Raw genomic sequence first — 26,723 nt, forward strand, 5'->3', positions numbered from 1 at the left:
ATTTTTCCCCTTTATTCCCGGTGCCCGTGCCCCGGGGCATAAATCATACGGAACACGAAGTAAAAGATGATATTTCGAATAATAAATCCTGCGGGCTGCTTCATTATTTTTGTTGCGAGTGGAGGCGGGAGATGGTTGAGACGAGCTGATTTCGCGTTTGGACTCGTATAAATGGATTATTTCGGATAGAATAATGAATGCCGGAAATTACGTGACCGGGGAACTCGCGTATCGGCGTTTCGTACCAGCTTCAGGCACTTTTTATGCGAAATGATTGTAATGTATGAGAAATAACTCGAATAACAGAAACTAATTGGAAGATAATGTAAAGGATAAAAATGTAAAATTCTATTTAGAATAATGTTGACTCCTATTTCGTACTAGTAATATGGAAGGTTTTTAACTGGAAAAAGTCTTTTCTAATAGCTTTTTAAAAAGTATTCGGAAAATGTAAACTACTTTCCAGAAATAGAATCTTATCATTTCTGAAATATTTCGATTTATCAATACAATCCCTTTCAATACATCCCCTTTAAGATGTTCCAATTGAGAAACTTACATTCTAAGAAAGAGCAACAACACTTTCCTACAAGTAACTGAATACAAAATATAGTATACTATTACATTACGTTAAAATTATTTCGATGAACTAAAAATTTCAGAAAACTACTAATATCATCTACGTACTTAATTCTGAAAACTTTTTAACCAGACCCGTGTATAATCACTCCCAACAGATTAATTCGAAAAACGAAACGTCTGTGTGCAATTCTGTTGTTAATGAAACTTCAAAAATGAACGACAGCCGTCTATCGTATTCAAAACGGACCATTTCGCCCGGCACCAATGGACCATTTCGCTCTGATACAATTTTTCGAGTCAATCGAAACACACCCCCTCCGGGAACGTTATAATATCGTAGTCTATTTGATGTGCGGCCCAATACTCGCGCGTACATAGTCCCACTGTAATGCGCGCGGTTTCGAATGCATAATCCAACGGGCTCGTCGATCATCGAAACGACAGTGCGGAGGCGCATCTCATCATGCGGAAATATTTATAACACACCGGACTACGGTGGCGAACGATCGATACAGACGTACCTACGCGATGACAAAGTTTCAGAGAACTTCGGTGAATTATGCAAGCCGAGTGTGGGCCCTCCATGTTTCCTGTTTTTCTGTTTGCCCCCGGGTTTCGTACCTACTCGACGACCTATCGTGCAACGTGTAACTCTCTATATGTATTCAGGTAGCCCAGCATCGTTAACAACAACGGCATAGAGTTCTTTTATAATTAAAAGTTACCAGACCATTCTGAACCCTTAGATTGCCTACACACTGTTCCGACTGTATCCCCTATATTCACGTTTCAACGTTGAGTCGAGAAAAATGAAAAATGTATTCATTTAATGATTGATGATATGATATTTTAGGAATGATAATGACTGGATAATTATTGAAATTTGATTCATTTAACATAGTGTGTAAAACTTTAATGTTCACACATTATCGGAATTTGCTTTCCTTTTTGACAAACAGTCCTGGATCATGGATACCCTAGGTCGAAGTAGTAAATACAGGAAATCTTCTAGAAGTGTTCGAAGGCTCCTCGACACTGAGTGTTCAGACGTCATTCCCACCACTGGGCGTTTGATAGGTTCCAGGAGGACTCCCAAGTGGTGGGGATGACGTCTGAACATTCAGAGCCGAGAAGCCTTCGAACACTCATCGATGACTTACTGTACCCTGATCGACTAACTCGAGGGTTATTCACATATAGGATAAAGAAATGCACAAAAAGCAATTGAGGCAAAGGATCTTTCTGACTTCCTTTGGTGCTGTGCGTTATTGGTGTAATTTAGAAAATTTAATAAACGATAGTTATACATTTGAAAAAAAATCGGTATCCTTTTCTGCTACGATTCCGTAGATAATGGGAATATCGTATATTTCTACTACATAACAACGTTCGTCAAAACTTTCAACATCACTTACGTTTGACAACAAATCTGCGAAGGTTTCCGCGCTATAATTCAACAGACGTGAACTATCATCTTCAGTTGTCGACGTTTAAAAATTAGAAAACGCAGATCCCACATCTTCCTGTCAACAATTTGTTCAGATGATATATCAAAGCAACAAGGTTAAACAGGTTACATCGATGGAGATTTACGATCGAATCTGTGGAACGAGTTGTTTCTACGTGAAACACGCATCAAGAAGAAACTAGCGGGGAGGGAACGTGAAGGATCGAGGCACGGCCGAGAAAGACGTAATGAGAAGGATCTACGGTTTTTGCGGTCGTAAAGTGCCCGGTGGGAAACGCGCCTGTAAACGTCGATCGTGGTTTCGACGCGAAGGCAGGTAGTTACACGCTTACAGTTGCCGTTTATTCCTCATTGACGCTCGGGGGATTAGTAATTTCAGGCTGGTAATTTCGCCGCGTGTTAAGCGTGGCTGAGTGACGTGGACGCTTCGACATGGTTAATGATCGATAACTTACCCCTGTCGATCGGTGGCCGATTATTTACGGATACGGTGTTATCTATCCGCGTGAACCGATAGTCCGTGACTGCCTCGGTACCGATTTTATTACCAATAAAATCCGCTCCTTTCTGTCGATTGTTCTGAACCGTGAATAGAAACTTGACCACGATTGCTTCGAGTAGGTATGTTCGCGCAAGTGAATTATCGTTGACACTCTCTAGGTTATTACTTTGTACGCACGGCTAAAGATCTGTGCACAAAGCAGTTCTGAAACGATATATCATTTCTCGAAAATCGTAAAAGTCACATTAAGCGGTACGAGTTGGGGAAATATAATACGAAGCGTATTTCTTGTGTGATCGCGGATGAAAAAGTGATTGCAACTGTATTTCGAAGAAAGTAGTATACATATAAGAGGATAATATTTTACACGTTGTTCGTTAAATGTTCGATATCTTCTTGGTACAGAACAAACAGATATTATCTACACGATATATGATGGAAAATAGGTACTTGAGGACAAGGATGTGAAACATATTAGGTGTACCAATAAATAATCCACCTTTTTTTGTTATAAGGCGATGTACTGTAACTAAAACCTATCTGTCCGACTATTTGTTGTGTAAAAGGTAAATTGTCGGTTGTTCAAGTATCAAATTTTGATGAAAATAATTTTGATAAACTTTTAAAAAAATAAATCATACTTTTGTATTAATTGACCCCTTCTGTTAAATCAGATCGTTATATAGTTAGTGTGTTTATCTCTTTGGTTTTCTTAAACCTTTCCCATGTTAGAAAGACTCATCTTGGTCCTGCATTCCTCTTTATAAACATTCAACAAGTGGGAACGGGACCATTGACTACAGGAACTTCTCAGTTCCCAACTGTTCCTTTTAAAATCGATCGAACTGCATAAGTATTTTCCCTCCGACCGGGACCGAGGCAAACTTCGGTGTTTAGTTTGCCGCGATTAAACGAGAATTCTTTAGCTGTTTCGCCTCGTGCGGGTGGAACTCAATCGCGGATCCACAAGCTACGAATCAATTCCGAGAACTTCTTACTACAAGACCTTAACGATAAAATAAACTACAATTTTATATAATGTCCTAAACAGAAATGGGCAAATTCATTATCTAAATAAAGAGTTTCGAACAACGAATAAAAGATAAAAAAAAAAAAAAGTACTTCGTCATTTTTAATCGTTTAAACGTGGAAACTCCAATGTTTATAAGAAAATAATATTTCTTCCTGAATGACTCGACAATTTGGCAGACAATTATTTAATCTTATTAACTGTTGAAAGCTCAGTATCATGCCCTTAGATACTGCAGCTATTCACTATGTATTATTCCAATAAAATTGTGCCCAACTCTGGTACTAAATTATATTCTCGACTAATTTCGCAAAGAAAAGAAACAGAAGAGAAAAAAGAATTCAGAGAAAGGTCCACAGAATGGTGCTTTCTTAGAGTGGTTTCTTTCGGAGCTGGTTCTTCCACCGGGAAGAAAAATAGAGCGAGTGTAATTGTTACGAACAATTAAATTAAACGGCAAAAAAGAGAATCGAGTCCTGGTACCTCTCGCGCAAGCGGACTGGTAATTAAAAGTGAGGCCATTAATTCGGCTTACCATGGTCCCGGGACTACGTTTCAAATTGTTTACAAACTAAAACGGCACGTCGGTGAAGGTTTTAAATGTTCGTAATTACCGGCAGCCGGTGTCGAGTCGGCCCTCGGTCCAGGAAATTAGGAAACTAACGCGACAAACGGAGCAATAAATATGAAACGCAACGAATCGATCTCGTGCCGGAAAAAAAAACTGTGACTGACCGAGCGTTTCCATGCAACTCTTTTTTTTTCCCCCGTTTTCATATTGTATCCTGATTTTTGCATGCGGCGAAACGAACCGGGTAATCTGTGGAACAGAGAAACTAAAAATTTCTAATCCGGATCACGCGTGTCCAGAATGAGATCGAACGCCGAGAATTGGATCCGAAACGGCGGCCATCGCGAAATGAACCCGCCCCCAACATTTTTCCATTCGATTTTTCAACCCAGCTTTTCCCTGTGTCCATCCCCCATTCTCCTTTTTTTTTTTCACGCGCACGCGGGAAACATTCATACGGGAAATTCGCGTTTCGAGACACGTCTCGCTGTTTATTTTCTGCGTAAATATAATATTTGACGTAAACATAATTTTGTTTTTTTTTTTCGTTTCGTTTTTATGAATTCGTGGGACAAGCATCGAATGTGTAATTCGATTCGCGGTCGGGAATATTTTCGCGTATGTTTCTTCTCGCGCGGAAAATATTTTTATTATAACTGTCAACGTATTCGGTAGTTCGTGAAAAGAGGTTTCGTTTGGTAATTGAAGAAAAAATCATATGTATAGAAAATTTACGTTGCACAGAAGGTTGATTCAGCTTTGATACTGGAGATTTTTCGTGAAAAATTACAATCATTAAAATAAGAAATTAAAGTATTCATCCCGTAAGTATGAGTTTTATTTTCAAACTATAGATATAAATGTTTATTTAATTTTTCATGCAATAATAATTGGATATACATTTTTCTCTATCCGAAGTCAAATTTAAAACAGCAATGTCTATAATATCAACTTCCTCTTCCAGAGACTTCTGAGAGGCTCAATCGTAAATTATAAATTTTCCTCTAGCCAAGAAAACTTCCTTGCGTTTTAAAATTCATCGAATTTATAATTCTCTACAATATTGCACGTGAAATCGTTAATACGAAAATAAGAAGAAATATCTGAACGAAAATCGTATAAAAATCGGTGAAAACAGGCTAAAAAATAAAATTGAAAATATAATTTAATGGCAAAAACAAAATTAAGCATTAGACGAAATAGTCTCAGGTCACGCGTGTTGCTTCGAAAAACAAATAACGCGTCCAATGACATTGAGAATGGACCCGGGGAAACAATGGAACCCCAAGCTGCATTGTGTTGCCCGCGACACGAACGCAGCCTGTATAAATATGTGTTTTGGATTCTCCTCCTTACTGCTTCCGTCGTCTCTTTGCATGTATCACCGTTCCAATGTAAACATAAGCTTTCACGGTCCCTCACGGTAAAAAAAGGCACAATCACCGTGAGTGAGAAGAGAGTCCCTTTCAAACGTCATAGTACAATGTATTTTCTTCATTCAGACGACTTTCATTTGATTACAGTCAAAATAAAGAAAGGGAAGTAGAACCTTTCAAATGTGGTTTTAGTGTAAAGCTACGAAACGATCCTATCGACCGTATATGGTCGGTATTTTTACAGTACAGAAAACTTTATGCTTTGGTTTTAGGACTGAATTTTATTTTCCGAACACGATTGTAAATACAGAGAATTACACAATTCTCTGTTTCGCTGATTTCTATGGTATTTATTTATGGGAATCGTAATAAAGTCAATTGTCAACAGTAGTATATTGTACTGATTTGTCTTTGACCATCTGCAATAGTATGCGGTTACCACTTACTTTTGATGGAAACGTAAATTTCGTTATTTTGTATTATAAATAATATTAAAATAAAATGATCGTTCAATAGATCATAAGTAATGTTAAATTAATGGCTTTATTAAATATATCGTAAACTCACGAAGAAAAGTCATAATTTATTACGCATTAATTTTTCCGCCATCTTGTTTCCAAATGCTTTTTAACGGTAAAAGGGCGAGAGGTATCGATTTGTGTAAAGACGGTATGTACATACACGTTTCCATTTGAAAAGAGTACAACCGTATAGTGCAGATGTATATACCAATGCACTTGCAGAAATGATTTTCCCTCAAATAAGAAATCAGATATACACAAACCGTTCACAATCCCCCTACCATTACTTTTTCCAATCAGAAAACCTTCTTAAAACTAAGAAAGACGTACAACCTGTCTCAGTTGCTTGGACCACCCTGCATATAGACATTTAGCTATCATTTAACAGGGACATATTAAACACATAATCAGTATCGAGTTTATGTAACGGTTTGCTGAAATTCAAATTTTTAATGGATATCAGACAAGTCCTACCTTGTACGATGATTGCGATTATCGTCACGGCGAACAGCAGGCCCAATGTCCCGTGGTTTCGTTGTCCCATCGTGTCCATTACGGGAAACACTTCACTACACAGTCAATTGTAGACGCGCAAAACGCCAGACGAGAGTCTGCCCGCAGCGAGCATCGTTCGGTGATCGAAATTAGTACCGGCCGAATCGGTAACGCGAACTAATTCAAGAACGAGTCAACCGCGCCGCATTCCCCGACTTTTTTCCCCCCCAAGCCCCAACGTCTGAACGTCAACTAGTAAAACAAAACACACGGCAACAAGTCACAAGCAACACAACACACGGTCCACGACAGTACCAAGAATCACGACCATTAAACGCGTTTACTGTTTACAAACGAAACGTTCGCGACCGACACGTCGAACAACACGAAAAACACGAGTGGGTCCGTTGCAGCGTGAAAAAACCGTTATGAATATTCCGCTTGCGTAACACCCTCTGATTGGTTCTTTCAAAATTGACGAATAGATTCCCGGAATACGTGGGAAACGCTCTGATTGGCGGTTCGAAAAATCCGAAACCGGGAAATACAAATGGCTCGCAATTATCGTTCGCACGATATTCGATCACATCAAAAACTGTCCACATTTACCTCCACGAAGTGTCTAGTTTTACAACAGTAACCGTTATCAAGGAAAATTTATTTATAAACGCGGAGTAGCATCAACACGTGTCCTACGGTGATAATGAGCAACTTGGTAAACAGTGTCTTCCACTGGACTGTTCAATGATACACTGATAATTTAACTCGTGATGTATTAACTCTAACAGTAATAACGCGTATTAATTACTTCACACAGTACATCGAAACACAAGATCACGTTTTAATCATGCGTGACAGGTCCTGTGTCTCACAACTGGACACCACCGTGCTAAGAAAGCGTAACAATATACCCTCACTGCTCGACGTATCGCGCGACACTGGCCAACCCTCGCGGTTGCATACACTATTCAAGCCACAGATGGCGTTGTAGTACGCGCAAACGTTGATAAACCGGGAGACGACGCCGACACCCGGCTTCCGCGGCCCGATTGCAACAAGTTGCAGCGCGTGGCTACGAGGAACTGCACGCTCCGAGGATGTGCATTCATTGAATGCAGTCGGCACGAACGTGGCTGGCATAACGAAGTGCAATCGACTGCGAGCCGCCTCCTTGTCGAACGCAGGTGTAATAAAATTAAAACGCCTGACGGCGACATCCGTGTCAAAGGGGTGTTGGTACCCTTGCCGGAGGAGGTGGAACTTTGATTGAAAGAAGCATGTTCTTATGAATTTTTACAGGTGAAAGCTGATTATAATAAACATTGATTTCAGAATAATTTTAGTTAAAACTTTCCACCAAATGAAAAGATAGTTCGTATTATATGTAAAAGCATGTAAATATTGAGGTGTTATTTCATTTTATCGATAAGAAATTCAACTATTGGTTAAAAAAGGGATAAAATGCTATGAATTGTGGGGGAAGGTTTTTCGAGTAAGGAATGCTAAAAAATTCTTGTATATTACAAATATTGATATTTGCAAAATTATCAATTTTACAGACTGTGCAAAAAGATTAAAAGGTGTAAAAAGAACAGTTAATGCATCTTTATTTCGAAGATTTTATTTATTATAACGTACGCAATAAGACTCTTGTTATCTTCGTTTGCCTGGGCTTTCTGTATGTGTGGTCGTTAACGATCCATCGGAGCTGTAGTAGACATTCTGAAAATTTAAATTGATGTATCATTATTTCTAATCCCTCCAAAACGACAATTAAAAAATTACAGTCACATACCCTGATGGGCACACGCTCCTTCCGAAAACTTGAATAAGTTGCTGAAACGGATTTGGTGAATTTCTGTTTTCTACGGTAATGAGAATACATTTATTAAAAACACACTTGAAACGAATATAACGACAAAACATATACATATCGAAATCGTTAATTTTGAACCATTATTGCAACTTCTCTCTATCAATACTCACTGATAACTTCTGCTACTATTGCTGACATCGACCGTGTCTTTGCTAGTGTAACTGATAGCGGCCAAACATCGTTCTTCATCGGTGAAAGGATCGTTCAAACTACCACGACATTTACTGAATTTTTTTTTCCAATATTCCCTGAACTTATTGACTATGTATTGACGGGGTGCTTGCGGGGTGCACATGTCATTCTGACAATATTCCTTATTCTCGTATAAAACGGCAACGCTAAAATGAAAAGTAATGTATTATTAAATATTTTTGAAATTTCAGAATTTAACCGTAAAACTTTTATTCCACAAGCAAATAAGGAGACGTGACGATTCTAGTAAGAGTACATTCATATAAAATAAAAAGAAATATTAATTACAAAGAAATCAATTGCTTAGATGCATAAAATCTAGAACATCATTATATTCTTATTGTGCCTCGAACAATCTGGGACCTTTTCCCAATGCCACGAACGCTTTGAAGCGAGAAGGCACACCTTAATCGTCACTTTCATTGCATTCCTATGCCACATATGCGTACGACTTAAACTATCATTAACTATTATCCTGTGGACTGGTTTAAAAATAATTGACACTCTTCGTGACGACCACAGCAAGGTCATCGGTCGTCATAGTGTTAACGTTCAGAAGCTTTTCGACCAAGTAAATTCACGAATAATCGAATGAAACGTACGGTGGTTGCTGCGGCTCGCAGGGACTGCACTCGTCCGAGTGTTTCGTGAGGAATCTATAGCACACCAGGCTCAGACCGACCAGCAACCACACCAGCAACGCGCTCACTACTGCAATCGATATCAATTCCGTCGTGCCCAACGTGAACCCGGCGTCACCGTCTAAATTCACGTGAAAGAAATTCGGGAGAACATTTAGAACATATTAGATTATATGAAAATTCGAACAAAATGTGCACCGCTTTCTCCTCCCATCACCTTTGTAAAGCGGTGACAGAGCATCCTCCGACTCGACGGTCGGTTGACCGCCTATTTTGGGCATCGTCTGATAGGCACCGCTTTTTCTCCACGTCGTAAGACCGGTTCCCACTCCTGAGACGGGAAAACGACGTCGACGAACGTTCGGAAAATTGTCCATTAGAGAAAGAGGGAAATAATGGTACCTGATTCCTCCAGCGTGGTGATCACCCTCAAAACGCCACCGAAACCTGGGTACCATTTCTCGTCATCGAGATGATGTTGAACCTGCGATGGTAACGACGTTTTAGTCGCAACATGGGCGATTGAACGGAATGAAAAATTAAGTCGTTACAATGTAATGCCTCGTTCGTTTAATTTCTATTGTTCCATTGCAAATATCTGCACGGAATTTAGGCTAGTGAATACGTAAATGAAAATTGCCACTTTCGATCACAGCGACTCACAACGTACGGATTGCTGCAGCCAGTTGAAAAGCTCCTGGTTGAACGTTTTCAGCTGCGTTCCCGAGTTCGACTTCGATTCTATGCACTTCACGCTGGCTATGTAATATTTCACCAAAACGAACGCCGATTGTTCGGTATGCAAGGACTGCAAACTGTTCTTCTTGAACGGCAACGCGATGCTAAATAGGCATTTCGTTTGTAATCGTGTTTACATTCGAAAATAATTGAAAAACATTCGCTACCTGTTCGGTTCCGTGTCATCGTCCAAAAATGGAAGAGGAATGGTAACGGAATTATCCCTCTTCGTAAGCTTGTCTTAAAGATAAATTAAAAAATCACCAAACATTTTAATTGTCCAATTTAACTATTAAAAATAGGTAGTAAACACTTAATCGTTCTTTCGATTTAATTCCAACAACTTCACCTCGCTTCTGATGTTTCGACGATTTATGCTTCGACGCGTGTCTCTTCGACTTCTTGAACGCGGAATGGTGAATCTCTCGATTGTTATTGTTCGCTGAAGCTACGGAAGAAAATAATGTTAATCGGTAACACAATATTTCGAGTATAATTATTCGCGAGAAATAATCACCTCCGTAGGTGATTAGGCCCTCGCACGCCGCGCCCGATCTCGGCGGTGTGATCACGATCGATGGGATTTTCGATTGCGTCTTCTCCTTGGAGGGTTTCAACCAACCAGCCCCGTTGCTTCGCAGGAAAATCTTCAGCTCCTCGTGCAGCTCGATGAGCTTCCGGGCGTTACGATATTTTATGTTCCCCGCGTAATAGGAGTGTCTGGTTAGAGGCAGGATGTAAACTTCCAAGTAGCCTCCCATAGTGTCCGCCAGAGCTTTCAGCATCAGGTGTTTCGTTTTTCCGATCGCCAGTTTACGCACGCTCTCCAAACAAATGTGAAAGTAATCCATCAGCAGAGCAATGTACCGATCGTCCTCGTAGTTCAAGGTTTTCACCTGGTGTGAGAATTTCTCGCGAATTAATCAAGAGGACGGACTGATGTTCTTTCGAACCCTCGGACCAATCTCGGATCGACTTCAACCGAGATTGCTAAGAGGTTTACGTAACTTTCCAGCTTATGATAACTAAATTATGTGAAGTTTATATTAAGCCTGACGAGAACACCGATGTGCCTCGAAGAGATACGTTAAGGGACTAATTGTAAGTGGATCGACACCTGTGCGGTCCTCAGAGGGATCGGCTTTCCGAGGGTTCAAGTAGGGGGATGGAAACCGTAATGTGTTTATTTTCTTCCGACTTATAGCCTGGACGATTGCTTGCTTTTAATATACATTAGTATAGAAATGTTACAGTCAAAACGTTTCTATAAATATGTTCGGAGAACGATCGAGAGAATAAAGTGTTAAACAATGTTTAACACTAACTTACCATTATTTATTTTATAATTGATGGATGGGGATTAGAAAAGTGTAATAACAGAGAGAAATGAACCATGACGAAACACATTCATTAAAAAAACTTATTGACTTTTAGTAGACAATAGTGGGTTAAATTAACGTTACCTTCGGTAGTAAATCTTGGAACATCCGTCTACTGTTTAACATAATAAATTCCTCCGTGGTCCAGCACTGCTTACCGGCGTCGCTTTTATCGAACAACACCGTGCCGACATTCTGTTCGTGTTTTAAATTGTTGACACCCATCACCCTAACGTAACAATGTAATATGCTTCGATAATAATGTTTTTTCTTTGTAAATTGAATAGCTAATAAATTCAATTTGTTTTAATAAAATTAATCAATTAAATCTTAGATGAATGAGAGAAATACGGGAATGACCTTGGCTTTGGCCGAGTACCTGTTTATTTCAATGAAAGCAGTTGTCGCAAAGAATAGAAGCAACCATAGAAGGCATGATCTCATACTCCAGACGGTGAATCCCGGAGCAATGCGACGTTTCCTTGCAAAATTCCGGAAAATTTACACCGATCTTTTAAACGTTTCCTAATCATTATCTCGTCACGACTCTCTCGAGTTTGTTATGCGACTGATTTCAGTTCAATGAATCATCATATACTCTGCGATTCCGTTGGCATGCGACAGGCATTATATATCATTATCCGAGGTTATGTTGCAATACTACCAAGTTTCCGTGAGGAAAAAATCTAGCTTTTATTCTTTTAAATCTCGTATGACAGCAAACCCAACTTCACCACATAAACAGCCAAACATTTTATACAAAACAGTTTATAAGCTTCGTCACACTTAAAACACAGTTAGAATCACACCTATGTCTTTTTGTAATTGCTATCAGATGGGGGTTAGGTTATTTTTACAATAATCATATTTACTTATTTTACATAACTTGTATTCTATGTGAACATAACGAGGGATATATAACGTGGAGAGCTTGCGGTTAACGAGGTCTTTCATCGTCAAGTTCGGACAATTCTCTCTATTATGTCGTCGGAAAAATGTCTTCGCTGATTCGCTATCTTGGAATGGACAATTATGTGTTCGGTGCTTTCATTTTACACAGGAATCGCAAATGTAACATCTTCACTTCGTCCTTGTTCAGTTTCACTACACCCTCCTGGTTGTCTATGGAGAGTAGCGTACCAACAGCTTCTCTGTCTTCCCCGATGATTACTTTTACACGGTCACCCCGTGACGGAACCACCGGTTCTAATTCTTCACACACCAGGTTCACGACTCTGTCTTCGACCGGAAGGAACACAGCGCACATGCCACCCTGTCATAGAATTAGAAATATCATATTAAAATACCGACGCAAACATTCAATCTATCAGTACTTATCAGACTTTTGATATACTAGTACAAATGAGGATTACAAAACATTACTTACGGATATTCCTCGAATAACGCCCTGTTGCCCAGCAAGAGCAGGATCCTGATGCGAATCCCGAATCCGAACCTCGATATCTGTAGTATGCCATTCGGTCCCTCCTATGATGCCAGACCCAACGCCAGTATCCAGACCTGCACCCGGTGTTTGTGGATTATACGGACTACCTGCAACTCCTATGATAAACCGATGTCAGAAATATTATCACGTAAATAGAGAAAGAACTAAAACGGGGAAAAATAGAACACTTACCTGGTGTCATTGGACTATAACCCATCGGTGAAGGGGTAGCGAACGCTCCATGTGGACTGGTAGTATACCCAGTACCACTCGGTGAAGGAGTAGCAACGTAGCCTGCAGGGCTGGGGCTAGCTGTCGCACTTCCAGCTGGACTAGGACTCGGTTGGTACGAGCTGAAACTTTGCTCCGAACCGTACATTGTCCCAGGTGTTTGTGGCGTGAATGGGCCACCAGTTGGGGGATATCCCGGCGCATAACCGGGAGATCCTCCCTCCTCCATGCTGTAACCGTCGAAGTCATTCGTCCTTGCGGGGGTATTAGTGACCGCCGGGTCCCAGGCACCTGACTGTCCTGGAGTACGTGAACCGTCGTGGGACGGTGTCATTGAGCCATAATGAGGAGTACGGGAACCATCTGTAAATTTAAGGTCATAACAATTATTTGTATGTGTTCCTTTCTGGACAATATGTACGATTTCATCATCCGTTTTTATAGAACCACTAATTCCGTTAGAATATGTTCAGGATACTTACTCTCGTACATAGGAGTCTGCGATCCATGCATAGGTGTTTTTGATCCATCCCTGGCATACATCGGTGTCTGGCCACCCGCGCCATAACCCGGTGTTCTGTTGTAACTACTGAAGCCGCCATCTTTAGTTGGCACACTGACATTCGCAATGTGGGATCTGTCTACAGAGATAGTTTGACAGGTCGAATGCAGTTCTACACGCGCAGTCGTCTCCGTGGCATCCTTAACAATTCCAACATTTCCTTTGTATGGTCCGCCAGTTATTTTGATGGTGGTACCTATCAATTCCCTGTCCCGACGGGCTCCTCCCCCACGACCTCTGCCTCTTCCCCCGCCACCCCCCCCTCTTCCAAAACCGCCACTGTAGGAAAAGCGATAGAGTTGAACATTCTTTTTATATACATATTAAAATATAATTAAATATAATGGAATAATACTAACCCACTAGGATGCATTGGCGATGCGATTCTCGGTGACATGAATCCTGCCACTGGAGACATAGAATTCATATTGGACTTATTTCCGCCGGAGAGTTGCAAGTGCCTCGTTTTACAGACGAATATTCCACCATTATCCACGAACATCCGTGAATGCAAAAATGCGAAACTCCTGTATAGATGTTTGATCTCGCCACCCCTTCCAGCGTGAGGGCCATCCACTACTTTAACAATGTCCTTCTTCTGTATAGTGTTCTGTTGAGAATCTAACGCCACCGCGTTTCTATTCTCACGTCGTTTCGTCAATCCTTGAGGTCTAGCCTCTACCACTTTTCCATGCATAGATAGAACGTGGAAATTCTCGTGCTCAAGGCGAACTATTACACCTACTGTTTGTGCGTCTAATTGAACTAAATCGCCCCACTGGAACTGTCCTAAACTGTCCACACCAGTGGCCATGTCTGAACAAAGTTGCAAATCTCTTGGAAGAACTTCGAGTTCGTGCATCGATAGATCGGAAAATAAGACTACTCTGTTTTGTTCTACTCGAACGATTAGACCAGTGTCACCTTCGTATCTTCCTGCAACAACCTATAAACAATTGACAAGTCGTGAAATTTCCTACAAGAAATCATATTTTTAAAACCGTAATTTTTCGTTGTATTTACCTTAACGTGATCTCCCATAGTGAAGTACTTCCGTAACTCTAATGCTTGGAATTCTAATGCTTCCTTTAGTTCTTCATGTTTTGGCATAACCATTATCATATTTCCGTCTATCGATACAATTTTTCCTTGCAAATTTATCAATTCACCCTCGCATACTTCGACATTGTCACCAGTACTGAAGGAATGAGTCACAGCGGTATCCTCTTTATTACCAGACACTGGGCCTCCACTTAAATCTATTTCAACACCTTCAGGAGCTTCTTCGAATCTTTCCAATTCCGAGAGAGTCGGCTTCACACCTTCCGCGATAATCGCGCTGGTTGTGAAGTTTTTGTACAAAAATCTAGAACGATCAGAAAATTGTTAATCAACTGTATTATACTGCACTAGCAATTATGTAAGTTATATCGAAACATACCCTTTTCTACTGTATCTATTTCCTTCAAATATCAAAAAATCACCATCACTAGTAACTTCTCCACCAATAGCTCGAATAGCTTCAGGATCAAATGGCTTCGCTGGTGGCCGTCTTTTCTTTTTCCGTTTTAAAGCCTCGGATTCACTTTGCGCTGTTCTCAAAGCTCCACGCGGTCTGGTGTAATCAATTCTAGGCAGTAGTTTCAAGTGAACCTGATTCTGTGCCAAGTCAACGTAATCGACCTGAGCTATGTCATCTTTATAAATGCCCCTCTTCAGTCTAACCCACTGCTTTGCTTTTAACCCGGTTTGTTCTTTAACTACACGCAATACATCCGTCATTTCCTTGATCGGTACCATTTGTTGCTTCCAAATACCCATTCTCAAATTTCCTATATTCTCAATAGCGGCTTTTACGTGCGGCTGTTTGTATGCCTCTATGTAAATGTAACCCTTTACACCTTCTGGTGCAACAACAGACTTTATCTGAAGCGGTTCATCTAACAAATAAAAAACGCAATTAGAAACAAGTATACTTATTACTAAGAGATAAAATAATGATAAATAAATCACTGCATACTTGAAAATTGATATGTTATAAACTTTCGCATTAGCAGGAGTACAGTTGCCTTCTCTTCTCCAATGCGGCATTTTACCATCCACAAATTTGGATCTTTCACACCTGGCAGCAAAGTTTGCTGAGTGATCTCGTCACTCATCTCTTCACCACCATCTCCAAAATGACGAGCAGCAACAGATTCATCTGCATACTTCTTTCTTAAGTATTCTTCTATTTCATCTTCTTTCTGAGAACTGATTGCAATTGCAAATATTATTTTAGGATCAAACAACTTAAAACATTTACAGATATAGGTACTTACTCCCAAAGATTAGTGCCCCTACGTCTTCCTTCAATCTCCCTAGCAGTAGGACCCAGTTCATCTACTTCATTCCCAACAATACCAATTTCCTGAGCACCCTCTTCCCATTCATCATCATCCTCAACTTCATCGTCTACTTCAGCCTCATCTATGATAAAACCACCATATTTATCTTTCTTCTTTTTCTTCCGAGGTCTATCATCATCCTCTTCCTCTTCCTCTTCATCATATTCACTGCTTCCTTCCAAATCTTCTCCTAGATAAATACAAATCCAAAGAATAAATAGAGGTCGTATATAATATTATCAATAATTTACCTTCAGGTTCTTCTTCAGGTTCAACCAGCTCTTCATCCCCAGACCTGGCTTCCTCTGCCTCATCTCCTCTACCATCCTCTGAACTGAAGATTTAATAAATTTTAAAAATCACTGAAAAATTAAAAAACGGAACTTGATAATTATACAAGGAACATTGCTCACCCGGATGCAGATCGAGATCGTGACCGCGATCTAGACGCACTTCTGGATCGCGATCTAGACGGGCTTCTGCTGCGAGAAACACTACGTGATCTTTCTCCAACGCTGCCAGCATCGCTGCCAGCTGCAGATTTTACCGAACGATTTTCTTCCTGATCGCTTTCGCTGCCTCCACCACCTCGGTCACTTTCATTGTCGGATAGATTGCTTGCTTCCGAATCCGACATTTTACCCGAAAGTCAAACGGATCCCGTCAGATAGAAATTGTTGAGCACTAAACACGACAGCTTGGTGATAACAACGAGGCGTATGGAATACGGAATAACGAATACAAAACACGTAGAGAAAGGTTATGTGGTGACGTCTTACAGAACGAACACCAGGGGGATTTATGTAGGCAACTATGTAGGTATTTCTTTAAACTTTTCGACATAAAATTCTGTCTTTTTGATAGCTTTCAAATCAGAGGTCATATGAATGTCAGTATTATCATTAAAAATATAATAACTGGAGTCTTGTGTTATAGATAGCTTAATATAAAATATTTCGTTGTAGTTTCGTGAAAAGATATTGTATATACATATGTACATATGTACAGAAAAGAGAAATCTTAAAATTTATTTCCATGGTCCTACGATATTAGGTCGATCCATTGGATCGTCGGGAATAATTTGAGACTAACGGTGTTAACTTTGAGTGACTAATTACTGAGATATTTGCATGTTTCCATCACCAGGAATTTTCACTCACCTGTCGGTAAGATTTGGCTAGTAGTTTGAGCGATTTATCACGGGTGGTGCCACCGGTCAAAAAAATAGTGGTATTCTGCAATTAAATGCGATTTTAATGGCGTTCTGTTCACTTATTATTATTGTCAATGCGAGGGGATTAATCTACATTTTTTAAGCTTCAAATCGAATGCTTAATCAAGATAAAAGCTGTCCGTATAACATTGTAAGAGCTGTCGAAAAATGAACTAAACTAGGAGCGCATGACGGGACCCAGTGACAACCGTTGCAAACAACTGTGATTTTAACAATGTCTTGTGATTATTGTTTCTCAACCAACTATTCTACGTTCTTCAAGCTTCAACTGAAAATGTAAAACTGTCTATGTAATACCGTAAAAGCTGTCAAAAAATGAACTAAATGAACTAACTTTTGCTTGGCCAGACTGATAGATTGCTCTATACATAGATTTGATGGTCGCCGCCTGCGACCATCTAGCTGCATCTAGCAGTGCATGGCAGTGTATGGCAGTGTATTCTGGGAGTATAATCCGAGGAGTCGCATAAAAACACAAAATCAAAATAAATAATGCACCGTAAATATTTTCAAGCGTATAGTGCTGGTCGTTTTCTGTCCGAGATACTGTGAAATAATAATCTTAGAAAAGATGTCACAAAATTAACTAGGTATATACATATTGAGAACTAGCATTCTTGGATAACAGTGGACACAGTTGAACAAACGTATACACAACGATAAGGGAGTATTTTAAAGTATTGTATAAGAAAAAATAAAGCTAGATCACATTTATTCAACTTAACATATACAATTAATCGAACGATGGTAAAATGAAGACGATTATAAAATGAATACGTATTAAGGTTTGCTGATGTTATGCAGAAGGTAATATAACCTATACAGGTTTCATATCGAGTCAATTAAACAGTTTTCCGATGAAATTTATGATATGCTCTTGAAAAGCATATACAGCAGCGTGATAGAAAACGTGACGAGAAAGATTGAATGTACTAAGTAAAATAAAAAGAATATAAATAGTATAGTTTGGAGTGTCACCATGACACGTAAATGTGTAATGTGTAAAGAGACCAACTACAGAAACAGTTACAGCTTCTTCTCAGCACCCAAAGATCCAGAAATGCGACAAAAGTGGCAGAATGCAATTGGAATTGATAATTATGCTGTTACAGATGATACATATGTTTGCAGTAAACATTTTCACAAAGATGATATCATAACACATTGGGCCAGTGGAGTACCACCGTATGTTATAACAGTAAGTTATAACAGATTTATGTTTATGCTATTTCTTTGGAAGTAAAATAGAAACTAATAAAAAATTAAAGAGCATCCTACTAATAGCTAATACTAATATTATAGTGTGGTAATATTATAAAGTAGATCCTTCACAAATGGATTCTGCTGATGTTGTCACTTATGTATGTTGTAGTTGTTTCTTCCGTTTGCAATTAAATAATAGTGATAATGGAAATTCTCAAGTTTAACAAAAATCATTGAATTTACTAAGGATAGGGGCATCCTCTGAATAACAAATAATTAATTTTACTGTATCATATTTATTTTATCTTACAAAATTGTTTCTTGTAATGTTATCTTTGTTACAGATCAAATATAAGAAATGTAGATTACGTCCAGGTGCTGTGCCTGGTAAAAATTATCCTGAAGAAAATGTAGAGCTAAAGCAAGAACATTCCGACGACTTTGATGAAAATTTCTCACCTTTCAAATTAAAACGAGAAGATATTCCGAAAGGAAAACGAAAGAACTTTCTGGTGTCTAAAGCTGAAGAAAAGTTAGAAATAAACTGCTATGAAAAGCATAGAATACCTTTATATTATAAATACACTCGAGAAATCGATGATCATAATTATATGCCAAATGCTAAATTATTGGCTAAAACAAAACCGTTAAACAATGAGACGAATATGAATGATGAGTCATATGATGAACCTGTAGAGAAAAAGTTTAAACAAATAAAAAGGAGTAAAACGACACACCTTAATGAAGATGCTGTTGCTATTAAAATGGATTTGACGAAAGATTCGAATTCCGACGATAAGGGAGACGATCAAGATCTATTGTGTAAAGAGGAATCTCCTTCGCATATGTCTGAGAAAGAATCAAAGTCTCTTCTACCTACTATCTCTAAGAAAGCATCGGAGTCGTCTCTTTTGAATGCATCTATGAGAGTATCAGAGCCTTCTTCTAAAGATTGCCATGCTTCCAACAAAGGCGATATGCTGGTACAGGTGTGGGAACACAAAGCAGCAATAAAAGACGAGCCAACAGATAATAAAGTTAAACAAAAAGAAAATTCGCCTATAGAAAACCAAATAGTCAGTAATTACAATGAGTTAGATACACGTTGTACTAAATGTAGTGATAGCGAGGAAAATGAAATGTTATTTGAAGATTTACTTGAAGTATACACGGAGGTACTGTTGCCGCGTGGCTGGTCCTGTTTGGTAACATCAACGGGACTTGCTATGACAGTAGTGTATATGTACATGGGAATGACGAAAAGCGGTATGCCTTATACGGAGAAACAAGTGTTTATAAAAAGTGATATGACGATGCGTTGTGTCGCTGTAAGTAGAGAAATTAATCCCCTCACTCATAATCTCATAAGGGAGGGGAAACATCTAAGAATACAAAATTTATTAGATATAGAAGAACTTATTGATGAATTTGATCAAAGAACGATTTGTCAAGGTACGTACAATCTTCTGTTGTTCAGATCGAGATTTTTAACAAATTTTAACTTTTTTTTTTTTTTTTTAATTAGGTATGTACAATCCTGATGATTGTCAAGAAGTTATCGACCTCAAAGTAGTTTACAAAGATGGTGTAAAATGGAGACACATTTTATGTCCATTACTAATGAATAATGGGTCAATAAGGTGTACGAGATGCATTACTCTATCTCATAAAATACAACGTAGACCAAGAATTCGCCATCCTCTTGCTTACAATCTTTCTGTGCTTAGAAAAAACGAACAAAGGATTCATGCACTCCGACAAATGTGGAAACGACTAAAGAAACGAAATCGCAAACGTGAATTTATAAACGTATCTGAAAAATAAATTAATTTCGAATAAATCCTAAATGAAATTTGATTTGCTACTTTTTGTTTTGCACTCTTTATACAATTATGATAAATTATTTACAAGGAATAAATTGTTTTTGTAATGAAAGAAAAGCAAACAGAAATTGTTTGAAAAAATGTGTTTAATTCGAATGATTTGAATCAGATAAATTCACATTTTAAATTGGATTATTCTAATGTAAAAATTATATTCTTGCGTAGCGTCAATATAGTTTACACAGAAAATAATTACAATTAAGATTGAAGTGTTTTATTTGCGTTTTCTTCTGTTGTTGGAATTACTTTTATTGAAATTGTTATAGTCATTACTGTCTGATCTTTTCTGAAATGACCAAAAAATGTATAAGATTAATAAATTACTAAACTCATAGTTCACTAAAAGAAATTTGTTCAACACTTAAACGATTACTGTTAATCGTAACTGCATGTATAAATCTCAACTACTTTTCATAAATTCGTAAAAACTATTTCTTCTTTTTTACCTGAAACCATTCCTTTTGTAATTGTTCTAAAAGTTTTGGCGTTAAAACACCTTCTGATATTAGCCTCTGTGTTACTTTCCCTTTCGGAAGCGTATCCGCTGAATCTGTAATATAAATTACTCCATTAACTTTCCTTTTTGCAAATACATATTTCCATTCATATAAATATCTAAGAAAGGAACTATATAGACACGTTAAATACAGTACCCTCACCCAATAGTACAGGGTACGGTGCTGCAGGTGAATATGTATGTTTCGAAGAAACGCGAGGTACTCCACAAATGGCTCTCGACATTTCAAAACGAAAGGAACTATTTACGAAAATCTGTTTTGAAATGTAACGCAAACGTGCTTGCCCAGCGGTGGAAGAAGCGTTCGAACGCGATGAAGGGGAGACGAACTATTGGGTGAGAGTACTGTATCAGTATTTTTTATACTCAATAAACTACCTCTATAAATACTTCTTTCAGTCTGACATTCAGTTATATTTGTTCGGTCTTGGTCTGTTTGCTCATCTGTTGATTAATAAAATACAAGATTATCACTTATTCCATTGTTAAATTAATTAATGGTGGATATTATATTATAAAATAAATATACCTGATTGTTGGAACAATATTTTCAATTTTTTCACTCCTATTTCAATTATTTTATCTAGTTCTTGTTGTATTTCCCTAACTGCACTTCCATCGGGAAACAAATCGGTGAACCGATAGCTAGATAATACGTTATAAAGTTAGGCATTAATAAATTATAGAATTACAGTGTTATGTCTTAAAGCACTCGTTTACCTGAACCAGAGATAAATATCCAATACATCAAATACTGCTTCCAAATGTACAAGATCAGAAATATTCCCTGGTGGTTTTGGAGGCCAATTGATTTGTTGACATAACCACTTGACAGTTATTTTGCTGTTATTACTACACTGTCGCGCATACTGTACAATAAATTGTGTTAACGTTTAATATGAAAAGAAAACGTTAAGTATAAAACAGTTGTACCTTACCTTCAAGAACATGCTGCACACAAATGGCTCTTTCCTATTAATGGGTGCACAACAAAATACGTATTGCGTACGAAGGTTTAAAGGTATGTGTTGTATCATATCAGCTAAAAATTTAAAATCGTTCAAATTGCAGATAAAGTAAAGGGAATCATCAACTTGACTCAATGCAACAAAAATGTTCTGAAAAGAAAAAATCTTATAACTCTGCTAAACTATACGTAATACAATATTAAATAATTACAATAAGATTCGAAAGTGGTGTGTTTGGTAGTTGATAAGCATATAATTCAATTTGATCAGCAGTTGGATGCAGTCCAGCTTTTACTATTATCTCCGGAGTTTCTTTCAGTAATTTCTTTAATACAGGAAGATCTTCAGATTTAAAAGTTGTAACAAAACCCTATAGTGTAACAAACAATTAATAGTGTTAACACACGGATACACGGATTTTCATTAGATCTAGTTACTTACATTCTCCCATTGCGTGTTAAAACGACCTGCACGTCCTGCTATTTGTAATGCGGACGATACAGATAGTACATCAATTTCTTTCTCCCCTTTCTCATTTACAGTTGGTTGATAAACTGAATAAAATATGATTCTACGAATATGTCTAGAATAGAATTAATAAGTTTGGTTACTTTTGTAATACTATACTATAAACAAAAATTAATTTGCATATCGAATTCTTATATGAATTAATATTTTCATACGAACTTACAAGTTAAGTCCCATTCCTATTGCATTAGTGGCGACTAGTATTTTACACCCATCATTTACATCATTAAATCTAGCAGCTTGTGCAAGTTTCGTGCCCGGTGGCAAGCTACCATATATTACAGCCACCTGTTTTCCCAATTTCTCAATAGTTTGTGACACATAAAATATATCATTTTTATTGAAACAAACTATACAATCTCCTGGCTGAACATGAGACAATGATTGAAGTGCGTGGTTTTCTACCGTTAGATTAGTCAATCTTTTATACTGCTTTACTTCCACTTGTTCTCCTACTGTCGCGCACATAGACTCTACCTAAAATACAATACAAATTTTATATAATAAAGAATATTTAGAAATCTAGGTTTATAATTAAAGAAATGAAATTTGTTAAACCCACAATAGGTATAGCAGCAGATTCACCACATAAATGTACTTCATCTGCAGAAAGACCCAGAACAGCTCTTGTCCATGCCCAACCCCTACTTCCATCACGTAATAACTGAATTTCATCAACCACAGCTATTTCAACTACAACCAAACGATCACAAATATTCAATTACAACTTTGTTAATGAAATACACGAGCATATATAGTGGTACATGTGGAAGTTATATCATTTTTAGAAATTATTCATCTACAAAAGTAGACTTAATGTTCATTATTGTAATCTTCATATACAGATCTTGGAAAACTCCTGATGAGAATATTATGAAATATAATTCACAAAGAAAAAATAGCAAGAATATAAATTAGGTAACATATTAGGTCTAAAATTTTTCATAACATTCCATATTGCCTTTTATGTGCAAATAGAATGAAAAGTATAATTACATACATTAAATGTTAGATGATTAATACTTACATTCATTATTTAAATTCACCATCTCTACAGAACATGCTACATGATTTGCAGGAGACATTTCATTGCGAGCATACCTTCTTTCTTCTCCTGTTATTAAATCACAAGGTGTACCCTGAAAATACTTATATTAAGTATATGCTTTAGAAAATTAATTTGACATGCACCACTGACCATAGAATTAGACTTGTTAAAAACTTCAACAGCTAATAACTTTAGTGGTCCACAATAAACACCGCTATTTGCTGACATAAATCTTTGTAATGCATGATAAGTTTTACCACTATTGGTGGGACCACTATGAAATATTATTTTTCGCTTTTTTTTCCTTGCCAAGGGATACCTACGGATAAAAAATGATATATTTGCACATACATACATATATAACCTTTACTACTTAAATAATTAATCTTACCAATTAGGTGGATGGCGAAGGTCACTAATTTTTTTTAGGTCATCCAAACAATCAATGTGTGGATATATTTGTTTGGCATAACGTAAAAAGTAAGGGAATATATCAGAGATATTTCCAGCGCCCTGAATAACATCATTTAAAATAACATGTAAATCTACTGGCAATGGTTCCGATGTCATGCAGTAATTTCGAAAACTATTCAAAGCAGTGTTTAAAAGAATATCTAGAAAAAGACACACAGTGAATACCAGAAAATATTAAAAACTAACATTTCCATACGAATAACAGAAAGTACAATAGTTACCGTCAAATCCATATTTTAAAGCTAACTCCCTAATTGATTTTTTGTGAGCAAAAGTACTCAAAACTGTAATAATACAGTTTTTGTCTAGATTACCAGTCAGCTCAGCACCAACATTAATATCGTCTGAATTTGACTTTACATCTACCGGTTGAAATAAGGAAGACACATTTGAGTTGCTATGTTTACTCTTCAGCCTTATACTCAAAGAAGATGTTAATACAGGATGTAATTGCCTAAAAATTATAGAAAAGAGCAAGTTGATGCAATCATTTCTGATTCTTGGATACATGTATATGGTATACTGAAGCTTTGAAATATAATTAAACAATGAAAACCTCAAAAAGGATGGTAACAGAAATTTACTGTGACGTTTCAACTGGTCTATGACAAGATGTTTGAGTGGAATCATTTCTGAATCCAATTTTATTTACTTTCATATTCAACCGATTTCTAACCAAGAAACCCCGAGACTCGTGGGGCAATGGAGTAACCTCAAATCCCAAATTGCTCGAAGGCATTCGAAGGTTATTGCTACGGTTTTGTGAGTAGCTAAAGTAGCGGCGCCACTCGACGGGTTATTGCAACTGAATATTGTGAGATCGCAACTATTTTAAATTTGTCTTCTCCGTTATTCAATACATATGTAGTTGCGAAGATAATTTTCAAAATATACATTGACTTTGTTAATGTTAAAAATGATAAAACAAGAATTTATACTGTATAAATTATAGAATCCGTTGGAATAAAAGAAACATTTTTTATTACAAACGGCGCTTATACAAATTTTCTTTTTTTTGATTTCATCTTTTCTGTTTACCTTGAATGAATCTTTATTATTCTGTATTATTCACGTATAATAATGTAAAGTATAGCGCCCGTTTGTCGTTCTGGTTTAACAAGTTCATTATGAAATGTTAATTACCATTCAAACGTATTTATTTCTTCTTTTGTTCCTTCATTCGATCATTTATCGATCAGTCAAAAATATACATTTGAAAAGGTTAAATCCCTGGTGAAATATTTCTTTCCCGTAAATTTATAATATGTTTATTGTAACGTACAAATTACTCAAGTATTTACAAATATAAAAAATATGGGTAAGTTTTGTAGTTAGAATACCAAAGAGCAGAGGTTGCGCTTGAAGTTTATATTTAGAACAATATTATTATAGATCATACACAATCCGCGTGTGATCGAACACAATCGACATGTGATCGAAAGTGTTCAAGAATAGGTGTGCCAACATCGGAGGAAATTCGTCATTGTTTAGGCCCGTCTTTGGCGCAAATATTTTTTCAATATAGTCACAATGACACGAAAACGCTGTTGGATTTAATAGCACCGGAAAAGTCGCCGCAACCCTGCTTTACAGTTCAAATCGATGACGATAAGTTAACGTCACTGGCGCATGGCGAAACTATCAAATCAAACGTTCATGAGAATATATTAGGTAATTTACAAAAAAAATATTAAATGCATTCCGTTCAGTTATAGTATTGAATGGACTTTTTAGAAATTGGCGGAAGCATCCTAGAACGCTTCCGGAAGCAGATTGAGGAAGAATTACGAGAAAGAATAAATAAACAATCGGAGGAAAAGTTTTATATGTATCAAGCGAAAAAACGACTAGAGTTTGCGCAGAAGTCGCAAGAGTTACATGAAAAATACAAAAAGTTCATTAAAACAGTACAAAAGGAAATGCAAAAACAAATTGAAGTAATATCTCTTTTCACGGCTAATAAGTTTCATTTATTAGTTTATTATTGGTAATTGATAAGGAGAATAATGGATATGTGTCTAAGGAACACGAGACTTTGACCGCTTTTCTAAATCTTTCGGATCCTAACGGTCATCTAAGATGTCATTAAGTGATAATTGTTTATTGATTTCAGATTTAAATAGAAATTAGATAAACGTTGTTTCTTTTAACTCTTCTTACACGTATTTAGATAGTTACTATATACTATAATTGGACTATGGATTGTATATATTAATAGCATGGAGAATATCTTAAAAGACAGTATTTACAAATAAATATTTTTGTATTCTAGTGTGAATGGACGAAGGCAACTGCACAATGGGTGAAAAATCTACAGAAAGCGGTTGTACAAGAACGAATAGACGTGATTAATGAAATGATGCAAAAAATGAGAATTGAAATGGCTTACGTAATACAGTCCTTGTTTGAAGAATTCGAGGAATCATTTCGTGCCCAAAGGGAGAATATCATCGCTGATTTTAATGGAATCCTCAGGTTAATATCTGTAAATTGGTAGATATGCCACTCAATTAATCTCCAAGATTTTGTGTAGGAATAAGCACGTGGAATTGAGTGAGGAAAAGAGAGAGTTCGAACAGAAGGTGGGAAGAGAATTGTACATTCAGAGGCATCAACTTGAAATGGAATCAACTGTGAATGTAATGTGTGTCCACTGTGTGGAACGGTTACGATGTTGCGAAGAAAAGCATATTATACACAAATACTTTCAGGTAATCTCTCTGATCTCTAGTCACATTTGTAGGCAATAGTCCGAAAAGCGTATTACTGTTTTTAATGCAAACTTATGTACAAATAGAAAAGAATCATTGGGCTACATAGATTGATCGGCCGACTAAACGATATTATGAACGTGATGAAAGAAGAGATTA

The 26,723-nt window shown here is 37.3% G+C and overlaps 4 protein-coding genes across 4 annotated transcripts; 1 reads left to right on the forward strand and 3 right to left on the reverse strand.

Annotated features, from left to right (window-relative positions):
* Positions 1-7,650: 7,650 nt before the first annotated feature.
* Positions 7,651-11,787, reverse strand: LOC107186204. Its single transcript, XM_015574026.1, is given in 13 exon segments — positions 7,651-7,710; positions 7,713-7,805; positions 8,341-8,410; positions 8,532-8,759; positions 9,216-9,375; positions 9,472-9,582; positions 9,657-9,738; positions 9,925-10,096; positions 10,160-10,232; positions 10,342-10,440; positions 10,510-10,888; positions 11,456-11,600; positions 11,751-11,787. Coding segments are annotated over 12 exon segments (1,668 nt in total). The 5' UTR covers positions 11,597-11,600; positions 11,751-11,787.
* Positions 11,788-12,084: 297 nt separating this feature from the next.
* On the reverse strand, positions 12,085-16,678 carry LOC107186236 (transcription elongation factor SPT5). The gene is made up of 11 exons (XM_015574062.1): positions 16,412-16,678; positions 16,250-16,332; positions 15,933-16,188; positions 15,632-15,864; positions 15,053-15,551; positions 14,635-14,977; positions 13,971-14,557; positions 13,532-13,890; positions 13,011-13,412; positions 12,759-12,934; positions 12,085-12,644 (listed from the first exon to the last, which is right to left on the reverse strand). Exons 1-11 carry the CDS (start codon positions 16,633-16,635, stop codon positions 12,402-12,404), a joined length of 3,405 nt encoding a protein of 1,134 aa, XP_015429548.1. The 5' UTR covers positions 16,636-16,678; the 3' UTR covers positions 12,085-12,401.
* Positions 16,679-17,946: 1,268 nt separating this feature from the next.
* LOC107186205 lies at positions 17,947-20,259 on the forward strand. The gene is made up of 4 exons (XM_015574027.1): positions 17,947-18,430; positions 18,780-19,257; positions 19,330-19,887; positions 19,961-20,259. Exons 1-4 carry the CDS (start codon positions 18,212-18,214, stop codon positions 20,257-20,259), a joined length of 1,554 nt encoding a protein of 517 aa, XP_015429513.1. The 5' UTR covers positions 17,947-18,211.
* A 223-nt stretch (positions 20,260-20,482) lies between these two features.
* LOC107186206 (ATP-dependent RNA helicase SUV3 homolog, mitochondrial) lies at positions 20,483-24,483 on the reverse strand. The gene is made up of 15 exons (XM_015574028.1): positions 24,410-24,483; positions 24,075-24,307; positions 23,771-23,993; positions 23,530-23,698; positions 23,359-23,470; positions 22,894-23,024; positions 22,495-22,808; positions 22,245-22,386; positions 22,015-22,173; positions 21,774-21,953; positions 21,556-21,704; positions 21,365-21,480; positions 21,214-21,279; positions 20,765-20,868; positions 20,483-20,604 (listed from the first exon to the last, which is right to left on the reverse strand). The coding sequence occupies exons 1-15, from the start codon at positions 24,481-24,483 to the stop codon at positions 20,533-20,535; spliced, it is 2,244 nt and encodes a 747-aa protein (XP_015429514.1). The 3' UTR covers positions 20,483-20,532.
* Between the last annotated feature and the right edge of the window lie 2,240 nt (positions 24,484-26,723).

Source organism: Dufourea novaeangliae, unplaced genomic scaffold (genome assembly GCF_001272555.1).
Source record: "Dufourea novaeangliae isolate 0120121106 unplaced genomic scaffold, ASM127255v1 scaffold64, whole genome shotgun sequence".
In the NCBI taxonomy this organism is placed as follows: Eukaryota; Metazoa; Arthropoda; class Insecta; order Hymenoptera; family Halictidae; genus Dufourea; species Dufourea novaeangliae.